The sequence below is a fragment of the Pelophylax lessonae genome (assembly GCF_965119305.1).
Source record: "Pelophylax lessonae genome assembly, chromosome: 12".
NCBI classification, from domain to species: domain Eukaryota; kingdom Metazoa; phylum Chordata; class Amphibia; order Anura; family Ranidae; genus Pelophylax; species Pelophylax lessonae.
In genome coordinates this window covers 36,448,512-36,475,536 of record NC_138779.1, presented here as the reverse complement: position 1 = coordinate 36,475,536, position 27,025 = coordinate 36,448,512, and the positions used below count along the sequence as shown (strand labels likewise).

General features: G+C 44.1%; 1 protein-coding gene across 1 annotated transcript; it reads right to left on the bottom strand.

Annotated features, from left to right (window-relative positions):
• Window positions 1-3,579: 3,579 nt before the first annotated feature.
• LOC309568072 (indolethylamine N-methyltransferase-like) lies at window positions 3,580-26,807 on the bottom strand (the record flags this gene model as incomplete). The annotated part of the gene is made up of 3 exons (XM_082273642.1): window positions 26,638-26,807; window positions 23,558-23,765; window positions 3,580-4,003 (listed from the first exon to the last, which is right to left on the bottom strand). The coding sequence occupies exons 1-3, from the start codon at window positions 26,786-26,788 to the stop codon at window positions 3,580-3,582; spliced, it is 783 nt and encodes a 260-aa protein (XP_082129768.1). The 5' UTR covers window positions 26,789-26,807.
• Window positions 26,808-27,025: the final 218 nt, after the last annotated feature.

Genomic DNA, 27,025 nt, shown 5'->3' with positions numbered 1-27,025 from the left:
TGGGGGGGGGGGCAGCATTGTATGAGGGGCCCTAATAAAATGCTGATTGTCCCCCCAAATACAATACAAGAGCCCCTTTACTACTCTTACTTAGCTGCAAGCAGAAAACCATCCAGGGGGAGTGGGGGGCGTCATGTATTCTAAAAAAAATGGGATCAGACAAGAGGCTATTTTCTGGCTGAAGCACGAACGAAGTAGTCACTTACAGTACTGAAGACATGACAGTCAGGCTGAGGCTCACAGCAGGCAGCAGGGGTCGGGAGTCGGGACGGGAACGCTTAGCCTCTAGATCCTCTCTCCTCCTCTCACACAGCGATGGCGTCCTCCTTCAGCAAGCTAGCTGAGACAAAAGACCGTCGTCTGGGCCGGCTCAGGTGGGAAGGAGACGGTGACGCCCAAGCACTGCCCACCGCCACCACACCAATCATTGGACAGCAAGCAAGAGGTGGGAGTGTTCGGTGGCGCATCGCTATGCGCCCCGAGCACATTCTAAAGGGCCGCCAATAAGCATCATAAAAAAAGCACATGAGGACAAAAACCCCACCCCCTCCATAGCAGCAGCATTGGCCGGCGCCCCGCTGCAATTAAAGGAACATTTTTTTTCTGCCTCGGGGGGGGGGGGGGGCGGCGCCCTTGCGCCCCCTATGTACCAGCCGCCACTGTCCGTATCCCCACTCATCAATTGGCACAATCAGCACTCGCCATTGACTGAGAGCACTAACCAGTGTCTTCTGGCCGGGGGGTGGGGGGGGGTGATCCCCTGTCAGATTACAATATCTCAGCGGGGGAAGTTGGCTGTACCAGCGTCGAATAGTTAGTACAGCGGCTCCTCCCAAGCTCTTCAATTTTTTTTGTTCAGCCCGCTGGGTTGAAGGAAAAAAAAAAAACCTGTTAGTGTGTACCAGGCTTAATATACAGAAAAATGAAAGGAAAGTTGGAAATGCTTGTCTTCTGACTCATTTCGTTCTCCAACAAATTTTTGCTTGAGCTACTGAGCTGTATAAGAGAGCTGAGAGCTCTATATGTGGCTAGAAATATTATTAGTAAATAAGTATGTGTATGCAATATTTTATATTTACCTGACTTAAAGAGTGTAGCCCACTTTTTTTTGTGGGGGGGGGGGGAGGGAGGGGATATGGGAAAAAGCAATCCTAAACAGGATATTGCACTGAACCCCTTGGAAAATAAGAGAGCCAGAAATACCGGTAAGTGAGTTTGATAATAAAGTTGGCCGTTCTTCCACCCAGGACAAGATAATGTGTATATCTAAGTAATATTTAAAGTCATTTATTTGTTATGCGATTGGTTTACAAAAAGTCATTTATTATATATATACACTATAATATTGGAGCCAGAGATCATCAGCCAAGCATGTTATTAAAAGCAAATAGTCCCTTTCACTGTCAAAAACAGGCCAACAGAAAAAAACAGCTTGTCCTAGTCTTCAGATGTATTAACAAACATACAATTTTTATTATATCTTTTTGTTTTCTTTGTTTATCAAATATGTTTATGTCCAATTTTCAAACTGGTCACTCCTCACACAAAGTCTCAAATTTTAATTTTGTTTTTTTTGCTTTGTTGCATATAGGGATGGAGACTCAATATGGCCTTGAGTCTCATTTAAAGTCCCAACATAACCCCCTTTGGTTCAGCAACCTTGTCTCAGCCACCCGCTAGCCCACATTGCTCATTTTGCTGTGTTCTTCTCTACTCCACTTCCCACACAGGTTCTGAGCATTTCCTCCTCCTCCTGAACTCTGATGCAAATGGGTGAACCCTTTAACGCATGAGGAGAGAAAAAGAGAGCAGATAACCGGCTTGTGGTAAAGGGACATCAACACTGATAATCAGGGCACTGATTATCATTGTTCTGATTATAAGTGCAGTCTGAACAGTGCCCACCAGTGCTGCCAATTAGTGCCCACCAGCAGGGCTGCTGATAAGGCAGTACAGCCAGCCCTCCCATACTGGACCCATGCCCCATAAGTTCAAAAGGGGGCCAGGGCACTTGCTAAGCAGGAGGGCCGGCTTTACTTATTGCAGCCACTGTTCCTCTTCTGTCTCCCCTTGCAGTGGTGCCAGCTTCTCTTCCTCTTTCTTCCTCCAGCTGCACTGCATGGGGATTGGTCCTACACACGTGCCCCTTCCATCTGCTGTCTGGGCCCTCCATTTGTCCCTTTCCCCCGCAGCACTTCTGGCTTCCCTCCTCTCCCCTCCCGCCGGCAGCTGCTGGGATATTTCAGGATAGAGAGTGAGGGAAGGGGTCGGTAAATGTCATATACTTGCCCCTTCTTTTCCTGAATGAATACAGTGAGCGATCGGTAACCAATCACTCCTGTGTCTGTTCATCACCAAAGCATAGTAAACTAGTTTACTATGCTTCAGTTTGTGAATGAGCAGGAAGCTTTAGAACGTTTCCTATTCATTAATCTGTGCTGCTGAGGCTGCAGAGAAAGGGATTGATAAATCTATGCCCCCGGTCACTTTTGGCCAGGAAAGGGGGGGGGGAGGGCTGTCAGGTAGGCTGTATGGGGCCCCATGATTTCTAACAGTAACTCTGCCCACAAGTGCTGACAATCAGTGCTGACAATCAGTGCCTATCAGTGCCTCCTCATTACAGCTAAATCAGTGCCTCCTCATCAGTGCCCATCAGTGCTGCCTCATCAGTGCCCATTAGTGCCGCCTCATCAGTGCCCATTAATGCAGCCTATCCGTGCCTATCAGTGCAGCCTCATCAGCGCCTATCAGTGCAGGAGAAAAATGATCTGTTTGCAAAATTTTATAACAAACTATGTTTTTTTTTCCAAGTTTTTGGTCTTTTTCTTTGTTTAGCAAAAAAAAAAAAAAAAACATGTGGTGATTAAATACCACCAAAGAAAATCTCTATTTATATGAAAACAATTATTAAAAAAAATTAATGTGGGTACAGTGTTGCATGACTGCGCAATTGTCATTCAAAGTGTGACAGCGCTAAAAGCTGAAAGTTAGCCTGGGCAGGAAGGGGGTAAAAGTGCCCAGAAGGCAAGCGGTTTAGGGAAAACAACCCAAATAGTGGGGAAATGTAGCTGCCATCCAGGACCCATCCCTGCCATCCTGTACAACACTTATTAATTGAATCTCTTCTATATTTTATCTCCTCATAAACTATCAATGTTTAGGTGCTGAACCTGATAATGTTATTTTTTTCTGTTTTCTAATATATTATCCATACACTGCATCTGATATTGTATTTTTGTATAATCTTTATCCATATTCTGATGAGAGCAACACCGTAAAATGTCCTGAAATGCGTTGGTTATCAATAAATAGATAAAAAGATATGTTGTATACATAAAAGGTTTACAATATCGTTCCAAGACAAGTCAACACACATTTATATTCTGAATGATCTTTATTAAGATAGCGACATTTGTTAACACAATTTAACACAGATTAATGCAAAATGACTTTTCTGACTTTAGCACAGCTGCTGTGATTTCTGACTGCTATTATTGGGTCAATGATTAATTCTATTTGTTGCCTGTAGATTCCTTGTAAGATTTCCACACTGACATTAATGCTATTGGCTCCAATCATCTATTCCCCTTTGCGTCCTACAATGAACATCATAGCTTTATAATCAATGAGATCGCTGACATTGCTTCTCTTCTGCACTGCACAGAAATCAACAACCAAACCCACCTTACCAAAGGCATTTTTCACAAACTCCTCATTATATGTTAAACAATGGAGCCGTTTTCCTGCAACAATAAAGTAAGTTGTATCTAATACTGCAATAAGTATAAGCTTGCCTCCGGGTTTTAGCAGCTTTAATGTCTTCTCCAGATTCTTAATGTATTCATCTTCATTTTTACTGATGATTTCCAATATCCAAGCACTGATAATGCAGTCAGCAAGCGGTAATAGCACCGGGGAGGTTATGTTTTCCTGTTCATAATTACATTTCAAAATCTGCGAGACGGATGATCTTAGGCGCATTTCTGTTTCCTGAATTTGATCTCTGAAAGAAAAGAAAAAAAACTTAAAGTAAAATTTAACTTCGGTCCATCTTCTTGCTCCGGGTCACCTGAAAAACGATTGGATAATCGCAATTTTTTTTTTTTTACTTACCTTGTTTTAGAAGATTATATACTTACCTTTCTTCCTCTTCCTCCCTCGGCGGCCACGGCGAGTCGTCATTCCTGGCTTGCAATGATTCCTGGGAGCTGAAAGTCATCGCTCCCAGGAATCAATGCGCCTGCACCGACCCCAACGTCAGTTCCGGTGCAGGCACGTCATACCTTGCTAAACAGCTTCTGGGCATGCCCAGAAGCTGTGCAGGGATGACGCTGTAGCCCCCCGGAAGTGACGGCGGGGCCGGAGCAGTGCATCGTGGGACCGAAGAGGACGGAAGAGGACGCAGAAGAGGATCGCGCTGGCTTCAGCTGTCCACACCTGAGATGGCAGCGCTGAACAATACATTTTCAAGGTAAGTATTTCTTCTAAAAGGTAAGTGCAACCCAAGACAGTTCAGAGGCTATCCATTGTGGAATGCACTAGCCCTGACTGTCCCGGGGGTATTTTTATGTATTTTCTTTTGTTTTAGGTGGAACTCCATTTTAATATACACAATACAGTAAAGATTTCAATATACAGTGATATGGCATGATGAGCGATGCTACCAAAATTCGGTTAGACTGTAATTTGGTAAGTTAAAATAAAATTGTCATACTAGTGTAACACTTCCCCCATAGGAGTTGCTGATGTCAGGGTGTGCACAGCCAGTCACACAGCATTTCCTTCTTGTATCCAGACACAGTGATCAGAACTTTGGCTTGTTTTTTTTTGTTGTTGTTTTATTAGGGGATGATAACTTGGATGGGGTAAGGGATTACAGGATACCCAACTTTAAAAAGGCCAACAATCAAAACCAGGAACATCTTCCTCACTATTTAAAGATTCCACTTCTTCCTTCCATCTACACAAACTTGGTTCTCTTATACAGCTCCTACTGGTTCACTCCTGGGGGAACTAACAGTCTCTAGTTAGTTCAGCAACAGCCCATTACAGGCTAGGAACTTGAAGTCCCTTGGTAAAGTAGCAATGTGGAGTGAACCGCATCTTACACATATCTTTTAAATAAATACCATACCATGTGAGATGTATTATAAAGTGCTAAGTGATGTAAAACTCATTATCATAGATACATAAATCCAAAACTTATCCAAAAAATATCCACGAATATAATAAATTATAAAGTGCTAAATATTGATGCTATTAAACTCATTAGTGTAAACATATAGTTATTTCAATGTTAAAGTTTCCAGTGCTCGGTGACAATAAATATGAATAAATTAATTTTCCTCTTCATACAAAAAGTGCTCAGTGCTTGTCTGCTGTCTTACACCAAATATTGGGATGATCAAAGTGCTCAGTGCTCATGCGTCCGGGTGCTCCCCTCTCAGTCTCCTACTCACCGGACTGTAAGAGAAATCAAGCCTTATTAGCATAAACAACGGCCAGGAACCCAGGAAAGCACCAGGTTAGCAGCACCTCAGATCAATATCTCCTCACACTCAGATCGCAGCAGTTTCCGATTCGTACCATCCAGGAATAAATCCACCATAAAAGTCAAATGGAGAGAGACCTCATTGTGCAGTATTACTAACTTTATTAAAGATTAATTAAGATTGCGCTTACAGCGTTACAAATCAAATATGCGGTATCGGCTCCTATCTTGGGGACACCAAACTTTCCTATGCGTTCCACTCGCTCAGACCAGAAGTGACGTGGTGCGTGAGAGTAACGGCTTGACGTGTTTCGCTCTGCCAATCAGAGCATTCTCAAAAGCAATCAGAATCCTTTTGAGAATGCTGTGATTGGCAGAGCGAAATGCGTCAAGCCGTTACTCTCACTCACCACGTCACTTCCGGTCCGAGCGGGTGGAACTACTCACTGTTTCCCCTTGCTCTCTCCACTGCCTCTCTGGTTAGGGTCCCTCCAAATTCCTGCTGTGGTGGGATCCTTCCAGGCCAGCCTCCCCAGCCCCTCCCTGGAAGCGGTCCCTCAAGGGCCACCGACAAACTCTCTTCAACACTGCTTCTCCATGTTACACCCAACTCCCCCGCTGGCATGGCTCATGTCTATTTATAGGCTTTTTAGTACCCTGCCAGGCCCCCAACCTGGGGATTGGCTAAGGGCCCCCAAACAATCAAGGAAACCTCTCCTAGCTTCCACCCACTATCTTCCAGCACATTTTCCAACATTCTAGAAACGGCGGGGGGGGGGATGGGGGCATCAGAGATATTCTAGGATAAGTCAACCAGCACTGGCCTTTAATAACCCTGACCCAGATCCAGTGACTCAGTAACTCTTCAACACTGCTTCTCCATATTCCAACCGACTCCCCTACTGGTATGGCTCATGTCTATTTATGAGCTCCTTAGTTCCTTGCCAGGCCCCCAACTTGGGGATTGGCTAAGGGCCCCTAAATATTCAGGGAAACCTCTCCTAGCTTCCACCCACTATCTTCCAGCACATTCTCCAACATTCTAGAAATGGGGGCCGGGGGGGGGGGAGGGCATCAGAGAGCTTCCAGGATGAGTCATCCAACCCTGGCCTCAAATAACCCTAACCCAGATTCAGTGACTCAGGTGGGCCAGACTATAATTTTCCCACTCTTACTTCTAGTAGCACACATTAGAAGGTGCTACAATAGGATTTTGAAACTGAATTGCATTGCAGTCAATATGAGGTCATATTTTATGTTTAAATTGGGTCCTCTGGAGGGCTGCTGGACAAGCTATTGTCACTGAAAATTAGGTTATATTTTATGTTTAAGTTAGGTCCTCTGGAGGACTGCTGGACAAGCTATTGTCACTGAAATTTGTTTGCTTGTTTTTCCTTGAACTGGTAAGACAATGGGGTTGGTTTACTAAAGGCAAATAGTCTGTTGACTTTTCAAATGAAGTTGCACTTTGCAAGGGCATTTTCCCCAGGGCTTAGTGGACGAGGTGATATTTCAATTTGCAAAGAATACCCAATCACACACAAAGAAAAAAAAAAAAAAAGCATTTTTACTTGCATATGATTGGATGATGGAAGTCAGCAGACCTTAACTTTATTCATTAAGTGTGGGGTAAAATTTCCTTGCAAAGTACAACTTCCCTTGCAATGTCTGTTTGTCTTTAGGAAATTAACTCTAAAATACTAGCATTCTTAAAAAACAAAGAAGCAATACAATATGTGCATTTATTTTAATGTTATTTGATATTTCTAAAGTACAATACATCCAAACACAGTAAATGGCTCTAGCTGTCTCTTTATCACACACAGTTTGTTTCTTTGGTCAGCACCTGTTAAGTTTAACCACTTGCCTACTGGGCACTTAAACACCCTTCCCATCCAGGCCAATTTTCAGCTTTCAGTGCTCTCACACTTTGACTGACAATTGCGCGTTCATGCTACACTGTACCCATATGAAATTTTTATCATTTTTTTCACACAAATAGAGCTTTCTTTTGGTGGTATTTAATCATCTCTGGGTTTCTTATTTTTTACAAAAAAAAAGAATAAAGACAGAAAATTTTGAAAAAAAAAAAAAAAGTTTTTCTTATTTTCTGCGAGTAAATTTTGAAAATAAATTTTTCTCCTTCACTGATGTGCGCTGATGAGGCGGCACTGATGGGCACTGATAGGCTGCACTGATGGGCACTGATGAGGTGGCACTTATGGGCACTGATGAGGTGGCACTTATGGGCACTGATAAGGAGGGACTAATATGCCGCACTGATGAGCACTGATAGGCGGCATTGATAGGCGGCACTGATAGGCGGCACTGATAGGCGGCACTGATGAGCACTGATAGGCGGTACTGCTGGGCACTGAGAGGTGGCACTGAGTGGTGGCACTGCTGGGCACTGAGAGGCAGCACTGACGTGCGGCACTGATGGGCACTGATAGGCGGCACTGATGGGCACTGGCGGATGGCACTGATGGACACTGACGGGTGGCACTGATGATCACTGATGGGCGGCACTGATGGGCAGCACCATCAGTGCCCACACTCAGTGCCCATAGTGCTGCCAGTCAGTGCTCATCAGTGCCTAGATGAGCAGGCACTGATGGGCACTGACTGGCAGCACTATGGGCACTGATCATGGGCATTGATGGGGGGCACTGATGGCGGGCACTGTGGGCACTGATGGTGGCAATTTGTGTATGTTTTTTTACCTTTAGTAATCAGGGCACTGGTGATCGGTGCCCTGATTACATTTCTTCTGTGTCCCCGGCGCTGTGAGGCTCCCCCTCCTTCCTCACACTGCAGGCTCCGTGTGAGGAAGGAGCACCGGCGATGAGAGATGATCTCATATGTTTACATATGAGATCATCTCTCATTGGACGGCTTGATCACGTGGTGAATGGCCGCTGTGATTGGCCATTCACCACGATCTGTGGACACGGCCGACACAGATTCTCCCCAAAGCGCGCTCGCGGGAGCGCGCGGGGAGAGTCTTTCTGGGAGGCCGTTTAAAAACGGCCTCCCGAAAATTCAAGTCCGCGCTGCAGCCGTATATAGGCTGTAGCGCGGATGTCAGGTAGTTAACCTGCCTAATAGTACTTTCCTGTGCATGGTATGGCAGCTTACTGATGGGTCAAACCTTACAGGACTACAAGACTGACTCCTATATAAATAAAAAACTCTACCTAGCACCAGAATTCTTATTTTTTATCCCCAGGTCAATAGGATGCAGCTACTGTCCCTAGCAAGAAATGAATTACTAATGAAATACATTTTTGTACTATTTTTACCCTTACCTGTCTGCTTCCTTTGGTATTTTTCAGGCAAGTTCTCTGAAACTCTCCTCCCTGAATTCCTCATACCACAGGTGCTAAAGGCGTCCCTCCTGAGGAACCCTATTCTGGTGGTCTTGGGGGTAACAGAGTACTGTGGTATTCTATCATTGAAGCACAGGACACATGTTACATGCTTTTATTTCCTCCTTCTCTGTCCCCAAGCCTCAATAATGGTTGGTGTTGTTGCGATAGTTCCACACGATTGGCTAAGCCCAGTCATCTAACACTGCTGTTTTGGCCAGATGAGGAGGTGGGCTATGGTCTGACAGGGGTTGGGGTTTTAAAGTAAGTAGAGTTGAGCGGACACCTGGATGTTCGACGGGTTCGGCCAAACTTCGCAAAAAAGTTCGAGTTCGGGACCCAAACTTAACCCGAACTTGACCCCGAACCCCAGTCAATGGGGACCCAAACTTTTGAGCACTAAAATGGCTCTAAAAAAGTAATGGAAAGGGCTAGAGGGCTGCAAATGACAGCAAAATGTTTTTAAGAGCATGGCAAGGACTCTGCAAACAAATGTGGATAGGGAAATAACTTAAAATAACATAAAATACATAAAAATAAAAAATAATAATCTTGATCTAGGAGGACGAGGTCCATATGGAGTAGGAGGTTGAGGTGGCGGTGGATGTGGTGGTGTAGGTGGAAGCGGCGGTGGAGGAGGACGAGGTAGCCAACACTGGTTTTTGTTTTTAATTTTATTTTTTTTAAATGAAAGGAAAAGGGGCATCATTTTGGTCCCCCTTTACCTCATGGGATGGGGACAGGGATTATAACTTGGTGTAGGCTAGTTATTAGCAGTCACAGGGTGAGGTAAAATTGTGGCTGGGGAAAGTTTAGTTGACCTTTATGACCTGGGGTTATTCAGCCGCTGTTCCCGCTCAAATTTCACTTTTGTGTTTTGCAAAGGGGAACAATGTATATATATATATATATATATATATATATATATATATATATATATATATATACGATTTGTTCTGTGTTTTAATGTTGTTCTGGATAATTTTAGTAAGTTGAATTTGTTTAATCTTACAACCTGGGTCGTAGTGACCGGGTTGTTTTCAGTGTTTTATAATATTGTTGAAAATCTTTTATCACGTTTGTTTAAATAAACAAATAATAAACGGCCGCGGCCTTAAAAATTTTACAACCACATGTTGTGTGGTGTCTCATTATTGTTAATTTATTATCTGTTATATATTAATAATCTAGGAAGTCCTGTCTACTATTCCATTAGGGTACACCCCAAAAGAATGAGAAAGATCAAAAATACAACAATGGCTGGGTAAGACCAGTATACATGTCTATTCTGCACAAGGTACGGACAAGGGCAAGTTCCGGCCATGTGCCCAATTTGGAAACCCAGAAGTTGAAGGGGGCAGACCCGTCATTCAGTACGTCTAGACGTGTGCACACATGCTGCTCCACCATGTTGGTGAAATGCTGCCTCCTGCTAGGACGTTCCATATCAGCTGGTGGTGCTGGTTATTGTGGCGTGTTGACAAAGCTTTTCCACATTTCGGCCATGCTAGCCCTGCCTTCTGAGGTGCTGGCTGTGCCCCGGCTCCATTGGCTACCTCTTCCTCCTTCTCTGCCTTCGCCTTGTGCTTCCACTGTGCCCCTGCTGTCAGGTGGGAATGCCACCAGCAGCACGTCTACCAGCGTACGCTTGTACGCGCGCATCTTACGATCACGATCCAGTGAGGGAATTAAGGACGGTACATTGTCCTTGTAACGGGGATCCAGCAGCATGGCCACCCAGTAATCAGCACAAGTTATAACGTGGGAAACTCAGTGGTCATTGTGGAGACACTGCAGCATGTAATCGTTCATGTATGCCAGGCTGCCCAGAAGCAACGAAAAGCTGTCCTCTGTGGGAGGTGTATCGTCTGTGTCCTCTGTATCCCCCCAGCCATGCACCAGTGATGGCCATGAGATGGTCTCGGGGCCACCCTGCTTTGAACATGGTTCCTCCTCCTCCATCTCTTTCTCCTCATCCTCCACCTCATCATCCTCCAGAACTGTGCCCTTGCTGGACAATTGTGTACCTGGTGTTTGTGGGTGTAGGAACCCATCCTCTGAGCCACTTGTGAATGACTGCCCTGAAAGCCTTGGAAATGATCCCTCTTCCTCCTCCTCCTCCTGTGCCACATCCTCTTCCATCATCGCTGGAATAGTTTTTTCAAGGAGGCATAGAAGTGGGATAGTAACGCTGAGAACGGCATCATCAGCACTGGCCATGTTAGTGGAGTACTCGAAACAGCGCAACAAGGCACACAGGTCTCGCATTGGAGGCCCAGTTATTGGTAGTGAAGTGGTGCTGTTCCGCAGAGCGACTCATGCGTGCGTGCTGCAGCTTAAACTCCACTATGGCCTGCTGCTGCTCGCACAGTCTGGCCAGCATGTGCAAGGTGGAGTTCCACCTTGTGGGCACGTCACATATGAGGCAGTGAGCGGGAAGGCCGAAGTTATGCTGCAGCGCTGACAGGCGAGCAGCAGCAGGGTGAGAACGCCGAACGTGCGCACAGGCGGCCCGCACTTTCTGCAGCATCTCTGACATATCGGGGTAATTTTTAAGGAACCTCTGCACCACCAAATTCAGCACATGCGCCATGCAAGGGATGTGCGTCAAACCGGCTAGGCCCAGAGCTGCTATGAGATTTTGCCCATTATCGCTCACCACCAGGCCGGGGTTGAGGCTCACTGGCACCAACCACTCATCGGTCTGTTGTTCAATGCCCCTCCACAACTCCTGCGCGGTGTGGGGTTTTTTCCCCCAAACAGGCAAGTTTTAAAACTGCCTGCTGTTGTTTACCCCTGTCTGTGCTGAAGTTGGTGGTGAAGGTGTTACGCTGTCCGGGTGAGGAGGCGGTAGAGGATGAGGAAGCGGAGTAGGAGGAGTTAGCAACAGGAGGCAAACTGAAGCGCCCTGCAATCCTCGGTGGTGGAAGGACATGCGCCAAACTGCTATCCACCTCAGGCCCAGCCGCCACTGCATTTACCCAGTGTGCTGTTAGAGAGATATAATGTCCCTGACCGTGCTTACTGGTCCATGTATCCGTAGTTAGGTGGACCTTGCCAGCATTTCAAAGGCCAGGAATTTTGAAATGCTGGCATTCAGGGCCAGGGATCACGGGTGGGTAGGGAGGTACTTCTTCTTCTGCTCCAGTGTTTGGGAGATAGAGAGCTGAACGCTTCCATGGGACATTGTGGAGATGGTTGGTGACCCAGGTGGTGGTGTTGCTGGCAGATCCCCTGTTTGCGGGGTGGCAGGTGCCACTGTCACTACAGAGATGGATGAAGAGGCCGAGACTGCAGAAGAAGAGGAAGCAGGAGGAGCCAGAGACCATGGCTTCTAAGGGCACACAAGTTAAACCCTTGTTGATTGGCTGCCCTGCAGCTTTTTTAAACGTGCCATTTAGTTGCCAAACACCGAACTCGATTCCGAACATACAGTAAAATGTTTGGGTTCGGGTCCGGGTACCAAATACCCTAAAGTCCGGTACAAAACCGAACTTTACAAATCGGGTTCGCTCAACCCTAAAAGTAAGGCTTTTAAATATGGAGGGCAGCCAGGGCAGTCACATTTTATCTTGATAGATTCTGCACTATCTGTTCTTTTTTGCTTCTGGTATTGGTAGGTTCTTGCTTCATGTCTGGAGATCCCGTCTCAAGCATTTCAATTTTATCCCTATTCACAAATACATTTTTCTAAATGGATAAAGCAATAATAGATCATTCATATATAAGTATTGAAGAAAATATGGAGAAGAGCATTTTAAACAGTAAAGATTAGACACGAACTTTACTTTGTTGCAGCTCTTTTCATCATAATCATTATCATTATCTCTCTAGGGATTAGATTTCGTCTCATTCACATTATTGGAGTTAAAGCTTAAGGGCACGGTCTGCTCACTAGAGTTGGACCGAACACCCTCCCGGTTCGGTTCATGCCAAAACTCTCGAACATCAAGAACATTTTGATTAGACATGAACATTGCTTTGTTGTGGCTCTTTTCATCATTATCTCTATAGCGATAAGAATTCCTCTCATTCAGAGGTAAAGAAGATCAAGGGCAAGGTCTGCTCACTATCCCTCACTCTCTCATCATAGTGCCAGTAGACACAGGTTGCGTTCTCACAGACATAGCTGGCTGTCTGGGAAGCAATGCTGGGCATGCGGCAGCCTGGCTCTTCAAGGCAACTTTGTTTTTGTAAGCTGTCTGTCCAAAGTCTCAAGAGAAAGAGAGACTGATAACACACAAGTGACGGTTATGATATATCTTACAGTAGAGCAGGGGTGTCAAACTCAATTTTATCGCGGGCCGCATCAGCATTATGGTTGTCCTCAAAGGGCCGGTTGTATCTCTAAGATTAGATGTCCAGAGCACCCTACGGCCCCTTACACCCTTACATGAGATGTCAAGAGCTTCCCCACCATCAGAAGTCCAGAGTCACCCACCCTTCCTTACATCACAATGCACCCCCTTACCTTGTGCTGCTGCCAGGAAAAAGATGCGGTGGATCTGGGAAGAAGTTTAGGGTCTGGAGGAGAACCAGGAGGGCTGGAGTCAGCTTCCAGAGTCTGCCTCTGCCTCCCCTGGTCTCAGCATTCAGCAAGGTGGTGTTGCAGCTGCACAGAGAGGTGCAGAATCTGTAGGAGAAGTTCTGCTCTCCTCTCTGCTGCTGAGCTGACTGCTGAGAAGGGGGGGGGGGATTTGGGAAAAGACAAGCCTTTCTGCAGCTGCACAGGGAAGTGCTGGATCTGGCAAAGGAGTTCTCTCCTCTCTGCTTCCGACTACTGAGACAAGGTGGGGGCAGAGAGACAAGGAAGGTGCTGCAGCTGCAGGAGAGGTGCGAGGGGCCACATGAAATGGCCGGGGGGGCCGCATTCGGCCCGCGGGCCTTGTCTTTGACACCTGTGCAGTAGAGCAACCAGTCAGGATTCGTTTGGGGATTGTCCCCTACAGCGTTTTTGGCTTTTCATTCATTTCTGGTAAGCAGCCACTCCTTACCTTCACTTCACATCTTGGGAGTCTTTGGGTCTGCGTGTCTTCTCTATTAGAAGCAATTTGGAAAGCATCACCTTCTCTGTTGCACATTTTTGGACTTATTCATTATTTTTGTTTGTATACTTTTTTTTTACTTATGGAATGTTTTTGAGGACTGTTTTTCTATCACAATTTTTAAATGAACTTGTGTCTCATTCATTTATGATAAGCGCTGCACATTGTTTTGTAAAGAAAAAAACGATCCATATCCCCAAACACCATAACACGGATAGGGAAGAACAAACACTGTGTAGCAAAGCACACTGTAGGACCTTGCTCGTGCAAATTTACAGGCAGTGGATCTGTGATGAACAGATATTAAATATGGCCTGCTCGCAAGGGCATGGAATGCATCAGACGTCACTAGGAGCAGCACTCACCGAGTGATATCAGAAACGTTATCCACAAGGTCCCTAGTGAACAAATACATAACAAAACATCAAATTTTATTTTTTGGATGGTTCAGTCTGCAAGGTAATGTCAGCAAAAAAGTTGCCACAGCAGGTCACAGACATGATATCTCTCCCTCCTTTCAGGCCTGAGGTAACATCTTAATTGCACTTAAAAACCACTTAGGACATCCATGGATGTCCTTGAGTTGAAGTGGTTATACCGGGATGATGCCTGCAGCTACAGGCATCATCCAGGCATCAAAACTTGCAGCCAGCGATTCTTTCTTAAGCAGAAGTGATTTGAGTGGCTGAGCGGCCATTGGATCACTTCTGCGGGCAGCTGAAGTGGGTCGCTGTGGCCAGCGAAGAAAGCTGCACTTAACAGAGAAAGAGGAACTGCTGTTGTTCCTTCCTCTCTGTGAAGGATTTCATCACTTCCGGTTTTGGCTTTTCGTTTGCCTGCCCATTAGTGGCCAGGAAAGCAGCCGATCAAGCTGATCTATGTCTGAACGGCTGCATTGGAGGCCTGAGGAGAGATTTGAGATCTAATAGACCCAGGGCCGGTGCTAGACTATTTTACGCCCTAGGCAAGACCAGCTACTTGCGCCCCCCCCCAAAAAAAAGGGAAGGGGTTAAAAACTTCTCTATGTCATACCCAGTTACCCTGATCCGATGGTACCTCCATGTTATGCTTTCATACCCAGTGACCCCCCATATTCCTCCATGTCACACTCGGGGACCCTAATGTCCCTCCGTGTCACACCCAGGGATGTTTTTCTATGTCACATCCTATATTCCTCCATGTCATGCTGTCATACACACTGACCCTGATGTTCCTCCATGTCACACCCAGGGACCCCTGTGTTCCTCCATGTCATGCTGTCATACTCAGTGACCCCAATGTTCCTCTATGTCAGACCCTGATGTTTTTCCATGTAACAGTTGGGGACCCTGATGTTCCTCCATGTCACACCTGGGGACCCTGATGTTCCTCCGTGTCACACTTGGGGACCCCAATCCCCCATGGCACACCCAGGGACCCCAATTCCTCATGGCACACCTTGTGACCCCTAACTCCTGTTACACCCGGTGACCCCTATCCTCCATGTCACACCTGGTGACTCTGATTCCCCATGGCACACCTGGTGACCCAAATTCCCTTTCATACCAGGGATGCTCCATGTAACACCCAGGGACCCCGATCCCCTGTTCTGGGGACACTAACTGGGCGGTATGAAGAGAGTGAAGAGAGTGGCCCCCACTCTGCCCTCCTTCACAGTGATCCTGCTTATTCCTTCTCCCAGGACACTCCTCTCCTGGACCACAGTGCTCACCACAGCTCCAACCGGCTCATGGTGGAGGGAAAAGCAGCAGTCAGAGAGCTCCGCATGTCCTTCATCACCAACCTCCTCAGACCATTCCGGTGCCTCGTCGCTTCTGCCCCAGTAAAGGTTCCGCCCTCCAGTGCCGAGCTCCAGCTTAGGTTCAGCTCTCCTCCGCTCCCTGCTTAATACCAAACCCAGGGAAATGAATGGCTGCCTACCAGCTCAGTGTAGAGAGTCACTTCCTGCCTGGGGTTAAGGCCATTCAGCTCCTGCTGAAGAGGATCATCATGCAGGCAGCACTCTGGTGGGCTCCATTCCTGCCTTTTGGGGCCCCTCCAACAGTGGTGGAAAGCCAGGGCCTGATAGTTCTGCCACTGCCCAAGACACCTGGCATCTTTCTCTGTCCCTTCTTCCTCCCCTACCGCCACCTCTCCCCTCAGCTCACAATAAACATTCATGATGGAGAGAGAGTGCCGACTCCTGGCTGCGCCCCTAGGTGGCAATGCGCCCTAGGCGGCTGACTAGTTTGCCTAGTGGAAGCACCGGCCATGAATAGACCCCAGATCTCTCCATAAAGGGGACCTGTCATGGCTCAAGCTGTCACAAGGGATGTTGTTCATCCCTTGTGATAGCAATGAAGGTAATAAAAAAAAACATCCCTGTTCCCTCGTGCTTACATGCAAATATGAGCACATACATAGCTCCTGCCGCATATGTAAACGATGATCACACCACACTTGTGATGTATCATAACAAATGTCAGCACAAGAGCAATAATTCTTGTTCCAGACCTCCTGTGTAACTCTAAACTTTGGAGAATTTTAAGTGCTGTAGTTAGGCGCCATTCTACGGGCGCATGCAAATTTTAAAGTGTGACATGTTAGGTATCTAGGAAAAGATAACTCAGTCACCGCACACCTTACCCAGTCCAAGTGGTTAGCCTGTGCACTGAATAGCATATGAGTCTAAGCCCCTGAAATGCAACCACAGTCAAGAATGTCACGTGTAATGTAGCAATAATGAGAATTGATAGACATTTTAGAGGCATGCATACACAGGTTCAAAAAATAAATAGGGACTAAAATAAATAAGTGAAACAATAAAAAAAAATAAAATGTTGCATAAAATCTGACATCTCTGCACCATGGTGTGAATGAGGACTAAAGGCTAATGGTAGAAATGTTTTTAATCCTGATCTGATGAAATGTGTATGAAAGGTAGGTGATACTTTCCTCAATACTGGTATAGACTATAATTCAAAAAACTGGTGGTCTCCAAACCGCGACCTGAGAGCCAGATGCAGGCCTTTGCCTGCTTTGGGTACTCGTGCAACCACTGATACCAAGAATGGGGCATAATTCCTCCCACTGACACCAATGAAGGGGCACGATCGCTCCCAAAGGACACCAATGATGGGGCACAGTTTCTCCCAATCACACCAACAGTGGGGCACAATTCCTCCCACTCGCACCGATAATGGGGCCTTATGACACCAACGATGGGGCCTGATTACAGCAACGATGGGGCACAACTCCTCCCACTGACATCATAGATAGGGGCATTGTTTTTCCCACTGATGTCGGGACCTTCTCTACTCCCAATGTCCACAGTCCTGCCCTCCTAAAGTCTGAAGGACAATACACTGGCCCTTTGTTTATAAAGTTTGGAGACCATTGGTCTATACCAACATGCAGAGGAATCACTCCATTGGAGATTTTTAAGGCAGCAATATGGTCATCTTATGGTACCACCTTGACACATGACAGGGTCAGTCCTGCTGCCCTTACCACCATGGACTTGGACATGGAGATCTGTGGTTCTCGCTTCTACTAATAATTAAACTCTATAGGTTATTTTTACCCTGTTTTTAGATTGTTATATCCTATCAGTATGATGCCATACATACAGGGCCGGATTAAGAGCATCAGGGGCTTGGTGCTGAGGATTTTGAAGGGCCTTAAGGGCCGTGCCTTGGCATGCACCCAGAGGAGGAAGGGTGCAGCCATGCATGCCTAATTCCACATGGGATGCTGTCTCTGAAGCCCATAAACACATCCATGCATCGGCAACTGTCCCTCCTTGTCTGGCCTTCGTGCTGTGTGGGGAGGTTCTGAGGGAGCTGCCTGGGGAAGCGAGCATAGAAGCCAGACTTCTGTGTTTACAAGTGACAGAAGAGCGGTAACAGTGAATATGGCCAACCCGGGGCCTATATAAAAGGTAGGGGCCTGGAGCTGCAGCTCCAATAGCCCCTACGTTAATCTGGCCCTGCATACATACTCTACATGCTAAGAAAGGACAATGACCAAAGGTAAGTATACAGTTTTCTGATTTGTATGTGTCTTTCAATATTTTATATTTCAGTATCTACTTTGTACTTTCTAAAGCTAGCTACACATGGATCAAAATTATACCAATTTAGCAGGGACTGACTGAATTTCGACCTACGTATGGGCACTATGGTTGTACAGAAGTCGATCTACTGATTGACTTCTGTACAACCACCCTGTTGAATTCTCCACGCTCAATCGGCGCTGCAGGGAGACAACGACACAGCAGGGAGGATTCCATCATCCACCTTGGGTGTGGATAGGAAGTCAGTTTTTTTTTAATTCAGCCCGCTCATCCATGGGCAGCCCAATACACTACTCTAATACCTACCAGTTACTCCAACAGACCTAGAAAGCACATTCACTAGTTTTATATCTACTCATATACTATATCTACCAATTTTAGGAATTTTTTTTTTTTTTTTTAAACAGAACTCCAGATACAAATAACAAGGGGAATAGCATGCTAAAAGATAAATATAACCAGATTTTTCTTCAATATTCACCTTCAGTCCAGAGATATCCCCCATAGTACCATTTTTTCTACCACTTGATGTCCTCCGTCAGATAGCCAGAATCATTCATCTCATTTCCCCTAAGCCCAGGTTGTCCTGCACCCTCCCCCATCTGTGAATGGACAGTGATATGAGAAGCAGCACAATGATGGTCTCGTCTCTCTGTCACTCTGTTCTCTCCTTCTGTCAGCACATGAACTGATACATGTACTGCTTTTTCCTCTCACACTCCAGTTCTGTAGTACAGAGACTGCAAGAGGCGGATAACAGGTCAGATTACACTGTACTTACACTGCTTGCATTTAAAATGATTACAGAGCTCCATAAGGCCTAGTTCACACCCATGCATTTTTTAGTGCATTTTCAGTTTTGCAGAAACACACTATAGTCCATTTAACATGGATTTCTATGGGTCGCGTTCACATCTGTGCATTTTAATGAAAGGGCCAGGGATTTATTTGGGGGTTTTTGGTTCCATAGACTCAATGGATCAAAAATGTGTACTGAAAAATGCTAAATGCACCTGGGATATGCAAACTGCAACCTGCATAGGTGTAAACCAGGTCTTAATCTGAGTCTTTTAATCTGCATAGAATTCAGTTTTAATATATATATATATATATACAGTGGGTACGGAAAGTTTTCAGACCCCCTTAAATTTTTCACTCTTTGTTATATTGCAGCCATTTGCTAAAATCATTTAAGTTCATTCTTCCTCCTCATGAATGTACACATAGCACCCCATACTGACAGAAAAACACAGAATTGTTGACATTGTTGAACATTTATTTAAAAAGAAAAACTGAAATATCACATGGTCCTAAGTATTCAGACCCTTTGCTGTGACACTCATATATTTAACTCAGGTGCTTTCCATTTCTTCTGATCATCCTTGAGATGGTTCTACACCTTCATTTGAGTCCAGCTGTGTTTGATTATACTGATTGGACTTGATTAGGAAAGCCACACACCTGTCTATATAAGACCTTCCAGATCACAATGCATGTCAGAGCAAATGAGAATCATGAGGTCAAAGGAACTGCCTGAAGAGCTCAGAGACAGAATTGTGGCAAGGCACAGATCTGGCCAAGGTTACAAAAAGATTTCTGCTGCACTTAAGGTTCCTAAGAGCACAGTGGCCTCCATAATCCTCAAATGGAAGACGTTTGGGACGACCAGAACCCTTCCTAGAGCTAGCCGTCCGGCCAAACTGAGCTATCGGGGGAGAAGAGCCTTGGTGAGAGAGGTAAAGAAGAACCCAAAGATCACTGTGGCTGAGCTCCAGAGATGCAGTCAGGAGATGGGAGAAAGTTGTAGAAAGTCAACCATCACTGCAGCCCTCCACCAGTCAGGGCTTTATGGCAGAGTGGCCCGACGGAAGCCTCTCCTCAGTGTAAGACACATGAAAGCCCGCATGGAGTTTGCTAAAAAAACACCTGAAGGACTCCAAGATGGTGAGAAATAAGATTCTCTGGTCTGATGAGACCAAAATAGAACTTTTTGGCCTTAATTCTAAGCGGTATGTGTGGAGAAAACCAGGCACTGCTCATCACCTGTCCAATACAGTCCCAACAGTGAAGCATGGTGGTGGCAGCATCATGCTGTGGGGGTGTTTTTCAGCTGCAGGGACAGGACGACTGGTTGCAATCGAGGGAAAGATGAATGCGGCCAAGTACAGGGATATCCTGGACAAAAATATTCTCCAGAGTGCTCTGGACCTCAGACTGGGCCGAAGGTTTACCTTCCAACAAGACAATGACCCTAAGCACACAGCTAAAATAACCAAGGAGTGGCTTCACAACAACTCCGTGACTGTTCTTGAATTGCCCAGCCAGAGCCCTGACTTAAACCCAATTGAGCATCTCTGGAGAGACCTAAAAATGGCTGTCCACCAACGTTTACCATCCAACCTGACAGAACTGGAGAGGATCTGCAAGGAGGAATGGCAGAGGATCCCCAAATCCAGGTGTGAAAGACTTGTTGCATCTTTCCCAAAAAGACTCCTGGCTGTATTAGATCAAAAGGGGGCTTCTACTAAATACTGAGCAAAGGGTCTGAATACTTAGGACCATGTGATATTTCAGTTTTTCTTTTTTAATAAATCTGCAACAATGTCAACAATTCTGTGTTTTTCTGTCAGTATGGGGTGCTATGTGTACATTCATGAGGAAGAAGAATGAACTTAAATGATTTTAGCAAATGGCTGCAATATAACAAAGAGTGAAAAATTTAAGGGGGTCTGAATACTTTCCGTACCCACTGTATTTATATATATATAATACATCTCGTTATATATATATATTTTTCACATTCCGCTATATAACATTCCCAATAAAAAAAAAGTAAAAATCTATTTTTTTTTCATCACTTTAGGCCAATTTGTATTCTGCTGCATATTTTTGGTATAAAAAACCCCCAATAAGTGTATTTTGATTGGTTTGCGCAAAAGTTATCGCGTCTACAAACTAGGGGAAAGATTTATGTCATTTTTATTTATTTATTTATTTATTTACTAGTAATGGCGGCGATCAGTGATTTTTAGTGGGACTTCGACATTGCAGCGGACAGATCGGACCTCTAACTGACATTTTTTAATTTTTTGGGGGGACCAGTGACATTACTACAGTAATCAGTGCTAAAAATATGCACTGTTACTGTAATAATGACACTGGCAGGGAAGGGGTTAACCAAGGGGTGATCAAAGGGTTAAATGTATGCGTAGGGGGTGTTTTCTAACTGTGAGGGGGGTGGGCTTGAGGAATCAACACAGATACCTGTGATCCTAAATAGGAGGATCATAGGTGCTCTGTACTGATTCCTGAGAGAACAACGCTCTGCTGTGTTTATAACAGCAGACCACTGTTCCCTCTTTACAACCCCTTTATTCAACCACATTACCTATATATGTAGAAAAAATAAGGTGAATATATATGCAGATAAAAAGAGAAAGATAATGATAATTTTCTATATATATATATATTTTTTTTTTTTCAGAATTGTCGCTCTTTTTTTTGTTTATAGCACAAAAAATAAAAAAATTGCACAGGTGAATAAATACCACCAAAAGCGAGATCTAATTGTGGGGAAAAAAAGGACATCAATTCCTTTAGGCACAGCGTCGCACAACCGCGCAATTGTCCATTAAAATAACGCAGTGCAGAATCGCAAAAAAAATGGCGTGGTCATTAAGGGGGTAAAACCTTCCAGCCCAGAAGTGGTTAAACAATGTGAATTGGCTTTTTCAGCACAGTAGATAAGGAGAGCCCGAATAAAAACAATTATAAAGAGCTGAGAGCTCCATCGGCTGGATGGAAACATATATTTGAACTTTTCAAGTACAATATTTCAAAGTTACCTGACTAAAAACATGAAAAAAGTTTGTATTTAACCACTTGCCGACCAGTCGCCGGCAGGTCGGCTCTGTCCCGTGAAACGACGCACATGTACGTCATTTCGTGGGAACGCTAGTAGGGGGGCGCCAATTGGCCACAGAGAGAGCCAATCAGCGGGTCCAGAGGCCGCGATTGCCGCCGGGAACCCGTGATTGCTCCCCGTGGAATGGCGGTCTGCCGTTGTAAACAGTGGCGGCTTGTGCATAGAGGGCGCCAGGGCGCCGCCCCCCCCCCCCCCACCCCTAAAAAAAAGAAAGAAAAAAAATTGCAAAACGAACAAATAAAGTTTTGAAAAAAAAAATGTGTTCGCCGCTACAGCGGCCTATGTGGTGGCTGTGGGGGGGGGGGGGGGGGGTTTACGACCCAGAAGAGGCGCCGATTGGCTGCCTTCTGGGGGCGTAACCTGGGCGCAAGTCATTGCGCTTGGACACCCCCACTTTCCTGATATCCTGACTGTGATTGGTCCAGTCTACAGCCTGGACCAATCATCATCCAGGACATCCCATGGCCCCATGCTGACCCCGCTGACGTCGCGTGCGTCAGTCACGCTGCCGCACCGACTGGAGTGGACACTGGACGCGGTGGACCGGCATTGCAGAGAGCGAAGCTGAGAGGAGACCGGAGAAGAGGAGAGGGAGAAGCCGCCGTGACTCACAGGGCTCCAGCATCCAGGTAAGTGCACTGCTCTGTCGGGCATGCACGCATAGCTCTGCATTGGGGAACATGTATACTGGTGGTCACTGGCTGCACTGGAGGAACGCACGCATAGCTCTGCATTGGGGAACATGTATACTGGTGGTCACTGGCTGCACTGGAGGCACGCACGCATAGCACTGCATTGGGGGACGTATACTGGTGGTCACTGGCTGCACTGGAGGCACGCACGCATAGCTCTGCATTGGGGGACGTATACTGGTGGTCACTGGCTGCACTGGAGGAACTATTTAGGAACACAGGTCTCTGTGTTCATGCAGCAAGCCCACCCCCCACACAGTTAGAAAGAGCATTTAACCCTTTGATCACACCTGGTGTTAACTCCTTCCCTGCCAGTGTTATTAGTACAGTAACAGTGCAAAAGTGTCAAAAATGTCAGTTAGGTGTCTGATCTGTCTCCCGCAATGTCGCAGTCCCGCTAAAAATCGCTGATCACCGTCATTACTAGTAAAAAAATAAATAAAAATAACATAAATCTTTCCCCTAGTTTGTAGACGCGATAACTTTTGCGCAAACCAATCAAAAAACGCTTATTGCAATTTTTTTTTAACAAAAATTTGTAGCAGAATACAAATTGGTCTAAAATTATGAAATTTTAATTTTTTTATTTCATTGGGAATGTTATATAGCAAAAAGTAAAAAATATAGTTTTTTTTTCTTTTTCAGAATTGTCGCACTTTTTTGTTTATAGCGCAAAAAATAAAAATCGCAGAGGTGATCAAACACCACCAAAAGAAAGCTCTATTTGTGGGTAAAAAGGACATCCATTTTTTTTGGGTACAACATCGCACGACCGCGCAATTATCAGTTAAAGTAACGCAGTGCCAAAATCGCAAAAAATGGCCTGCTTATTAAGTGGGAAATTCTTCCAGTCCAGAAGTGGTTAAACAACTGAATAAATGAAATATACTCAAAACCAATAAAAGTGTCTTTTAAAGAAACAATCTTCTGCAACCTAAAATGCAAAAATCAGAAAGTGAGGAATGATTAGGGGACAAGTCACCTCGTTCCTTCTAACTCAGCTGCGGCTGCTGATGTATGCGACCAATCATATGCTCCGGTACGGTCATGTAGCCATCTTGTCAGTTCCATGAAACATTTCTCTTGGAATTTTAATATAACAATTTTTTTGAAGAAACCGGAGCAGGCATAAAGATGGTGAATGATGGAACCAATGCTGATGTCAATCATAAATGTACCCTTAACATGACCTGCAGGGATAATACAGATTCAGATGTTATTTTCCCAGAAGATTTTACTGCCAATAAAGAGATTTCATAACAATTGGCATTTAATGACACTGCTAGGTGAATATAGCTTTAAAAACTTGTTCCCCACCAATATTTGATATGGTCATGGGATTCCCTGCTAGGCCCAGCCACCATTATATGTCACATTATCTTCCATATATGTCACATTATCTTCCGTTATATGTCACATTATCTTCCATTATATGTCACATTATCTTTCATTATATGTCACATTATCTTCCATTATATGTCACATTATCTTTCATTATATATCACATTATCTTTCATTATATGTCACATTATCTTCCATTATATGTCACATTATCTTCCATATATGTCACATTATCTTCCATTATATATCACATTATCTTCCATACTGTATATGTCACATTATCTTCCATTATATGTCACATTATCTTCCATTATATGACACATTACCTTGCCAGATGAGCAAGGTGCTGAGATGTAGTGAAGGTAAGGGGAGTATAAAGAGGTCAGGGGGCACAGTCACTTTGCTCTACATTTGTTATGATCTTTTGTTATGCTCCATTCACACTTGCCCGATTTCAAAATTGTGCAATTTCCATTGTGACTTTACAGTGTGACTTAATGGGACTTTGATGCCACTTTGGGTATGCTACTTTGGGCAAGTGCAACTTTGGCTTTGACCATGTGACTGTGTGCTCTACAAAGTCACACACACACACACACACACACACACATATATATATATATATATATATATATATATATATATATATATATATATATATAATTTTAAGGTTAACATGGAAGTCTATGGCCCTCATGTCGCATGAAAGTCAGACCAAAGTAGTGCAGGAACTACTTTAATGTCGCTGTGACTTTAAGGCCTCATGCCTACGGGACGTTAAAAAAAAAAAAAAAAAAAAAGCTGCAAAGCCAGTACTGACACCAGGAAAAAGCAGCTGTAAAAACACGCTTTTAGTAGCGTTTTGCATTGGTGCTAATGCACATTTTGCCGCATTTAATTACGTTAGCGTTAAGCAGTGTTTTTCTGCCCTCTTCTATTTCCTAAAAGCAGCCGGAAAAAATGCCCTGTATGCACGAGGCTTAAATCACACAAATATGAACTGTACTCATTGAAAAAACATGGGGTGCAACTTGTCATGTGACTTTGGGGTGCAAAGTTGCATGACAACTCGTACAAGTGTAAACTGGGCCTTAAAGTATGATAATGTTTGTAAATTAACCTTTTGCAAGCAAATACATAAAAAGTGATAATATGACTAGGAGTGACACATTCACCAAAGAAAACAAAAAAAAAACAGTCATATAATTTGGACTCCATCGTCGGTAATCTTCTCTTCTTTCCCCTCACCCCCCCCCTTCTACCTTCTACTTTCTACTGTCCTCCCCCCCCCCCCCCCGTATCTTACCCATCCTGTTCTAACTGCTGGAAAAGGGAAGGTACAGTGGGCAGACAAAGATGTTCAGCACTTTACTTTCTTATGTTCCAAAGCCAAGTCACACATGACTAGTTTCACAATGGGCCTCATATAGAAAATTCTGTGCCTTTACTTACTGTAAGCCTATAGGCCTTTTTTTCTCTCTAGTTTTGCATATGGCTCTAACAACTATGTGCGGCCTTATTTTGTTCACCTGTGTTTTAGTTATATTTAAATGTAACTACTGTTCTCTTCTACTGTATCGCTTTCCGTGTTTCAATAAATTTATATTTGTAAAAAAAAGAAAAACTGTCATAGGAAATACATTATCATTTGTTATTGTCTCATCATGATGTGGTACCAGTTTATATGGAAGAGCCCTGGGGCCATCATAAAAAAATTTCAAAGATTTCTAAGTTTGAAAATATATATATATTTTTTTTTTCAGATTTCTGAGTTTGAAAATCAGAATCATGAGATTAAAAGTCAGAATTCTGACTTTCAAAGTCAGAATTCTGACTTTTAATCTCAGAATTCTGACTTTTAATCTCAGAATTGTGTTTAATAAATTTTAGCATGGTCCAAACTTGTAATCTCAGAATTCTGACTTTCAAACTCAGAATTCTGTAAAAAAAAAATATATATTTTTTTAAACTCAGAAATCTTTGAAATTTTTTTTATGATGGTCCCAGGGTTCTTCCATAAGTTTATGATCCTCTTTTAAAATATTTTTTTTAGATCAGCCTGCCACTGTTCATCTCTCCACCTCACGTTGGAGTTCTCCATTCCTTGATTGTGCCATTGGATGGAATAAATGGCACAGAGGATTCATCTTGAAGTTGTTGTTTGCCTCCCAAGACAGCTTTTCACAATTAAAATTTTTGAAAAGCCCACTGGAGAAGTTTTTAAAAATAATTTCTAGAACCCAACCTTGATTGGTAATTGTCTAAATCCTTATCCTGGACTTGCTTACACCAGGAACATTAATTACCCAAAAGTAGACCTCATTCAACCAATTATACAACATCAGAGGGCGATTGTCTGCTCCAGAGGAAGCCCCATTTTTTGTGTTAATTGTTGTTATTTAATTACAAATTGAATTTAATTTTATATAATTATGTATACATTAATTTTAATATCCATCATATATATAAAATCTCAATCAAATCTATTTAAATTGCAACTTGTAACACAACAAAATGTGGAAAAGTTCAAAGTGACGTGAATAACTTTTTCTATAGAAATAGCTTGATTTTTGAGCCAGAAATAAAGCATTCTCCTGCTACCAGCAATGGGAAACTATGAAGACAGAGCTATGGGAACCACCACCACTGTGAGTGATATCCTTAGATTTATTACCAAAATTTGTCTTTTTTGTTAAATATATCAATATATTCTGTACATACCGCTGCTGAGCTGATTGTAAATATTCGCCATTGGAAATTTTAAAGTATCATCTGCAAAGACCATGTCCTCCTTATTAGAGAAATATGAATCCAGATGATTTCTGGTATCCATTCCATGTACATGATAGAGTTTATGTGTTGTGGAATCCATTGTCCTGCAATGCTGAACTTCACCTTATTGATTTCTGCTTTCAACTAAACTTTAATGTTGGAGTTCTATTTATATTCAGTTGAAAGAAGGTTGGTACATTTTAATTCAATATAATTGTAAATATATTTACAAAGCAGCCATGGGAACAGAGCTGACTGAGCTTTGATTGCCACCCGAGTTTGCAAATATTTAACCACTTTACGACCAGGCCTTTTTCTGACACATGTTGTTTACAAG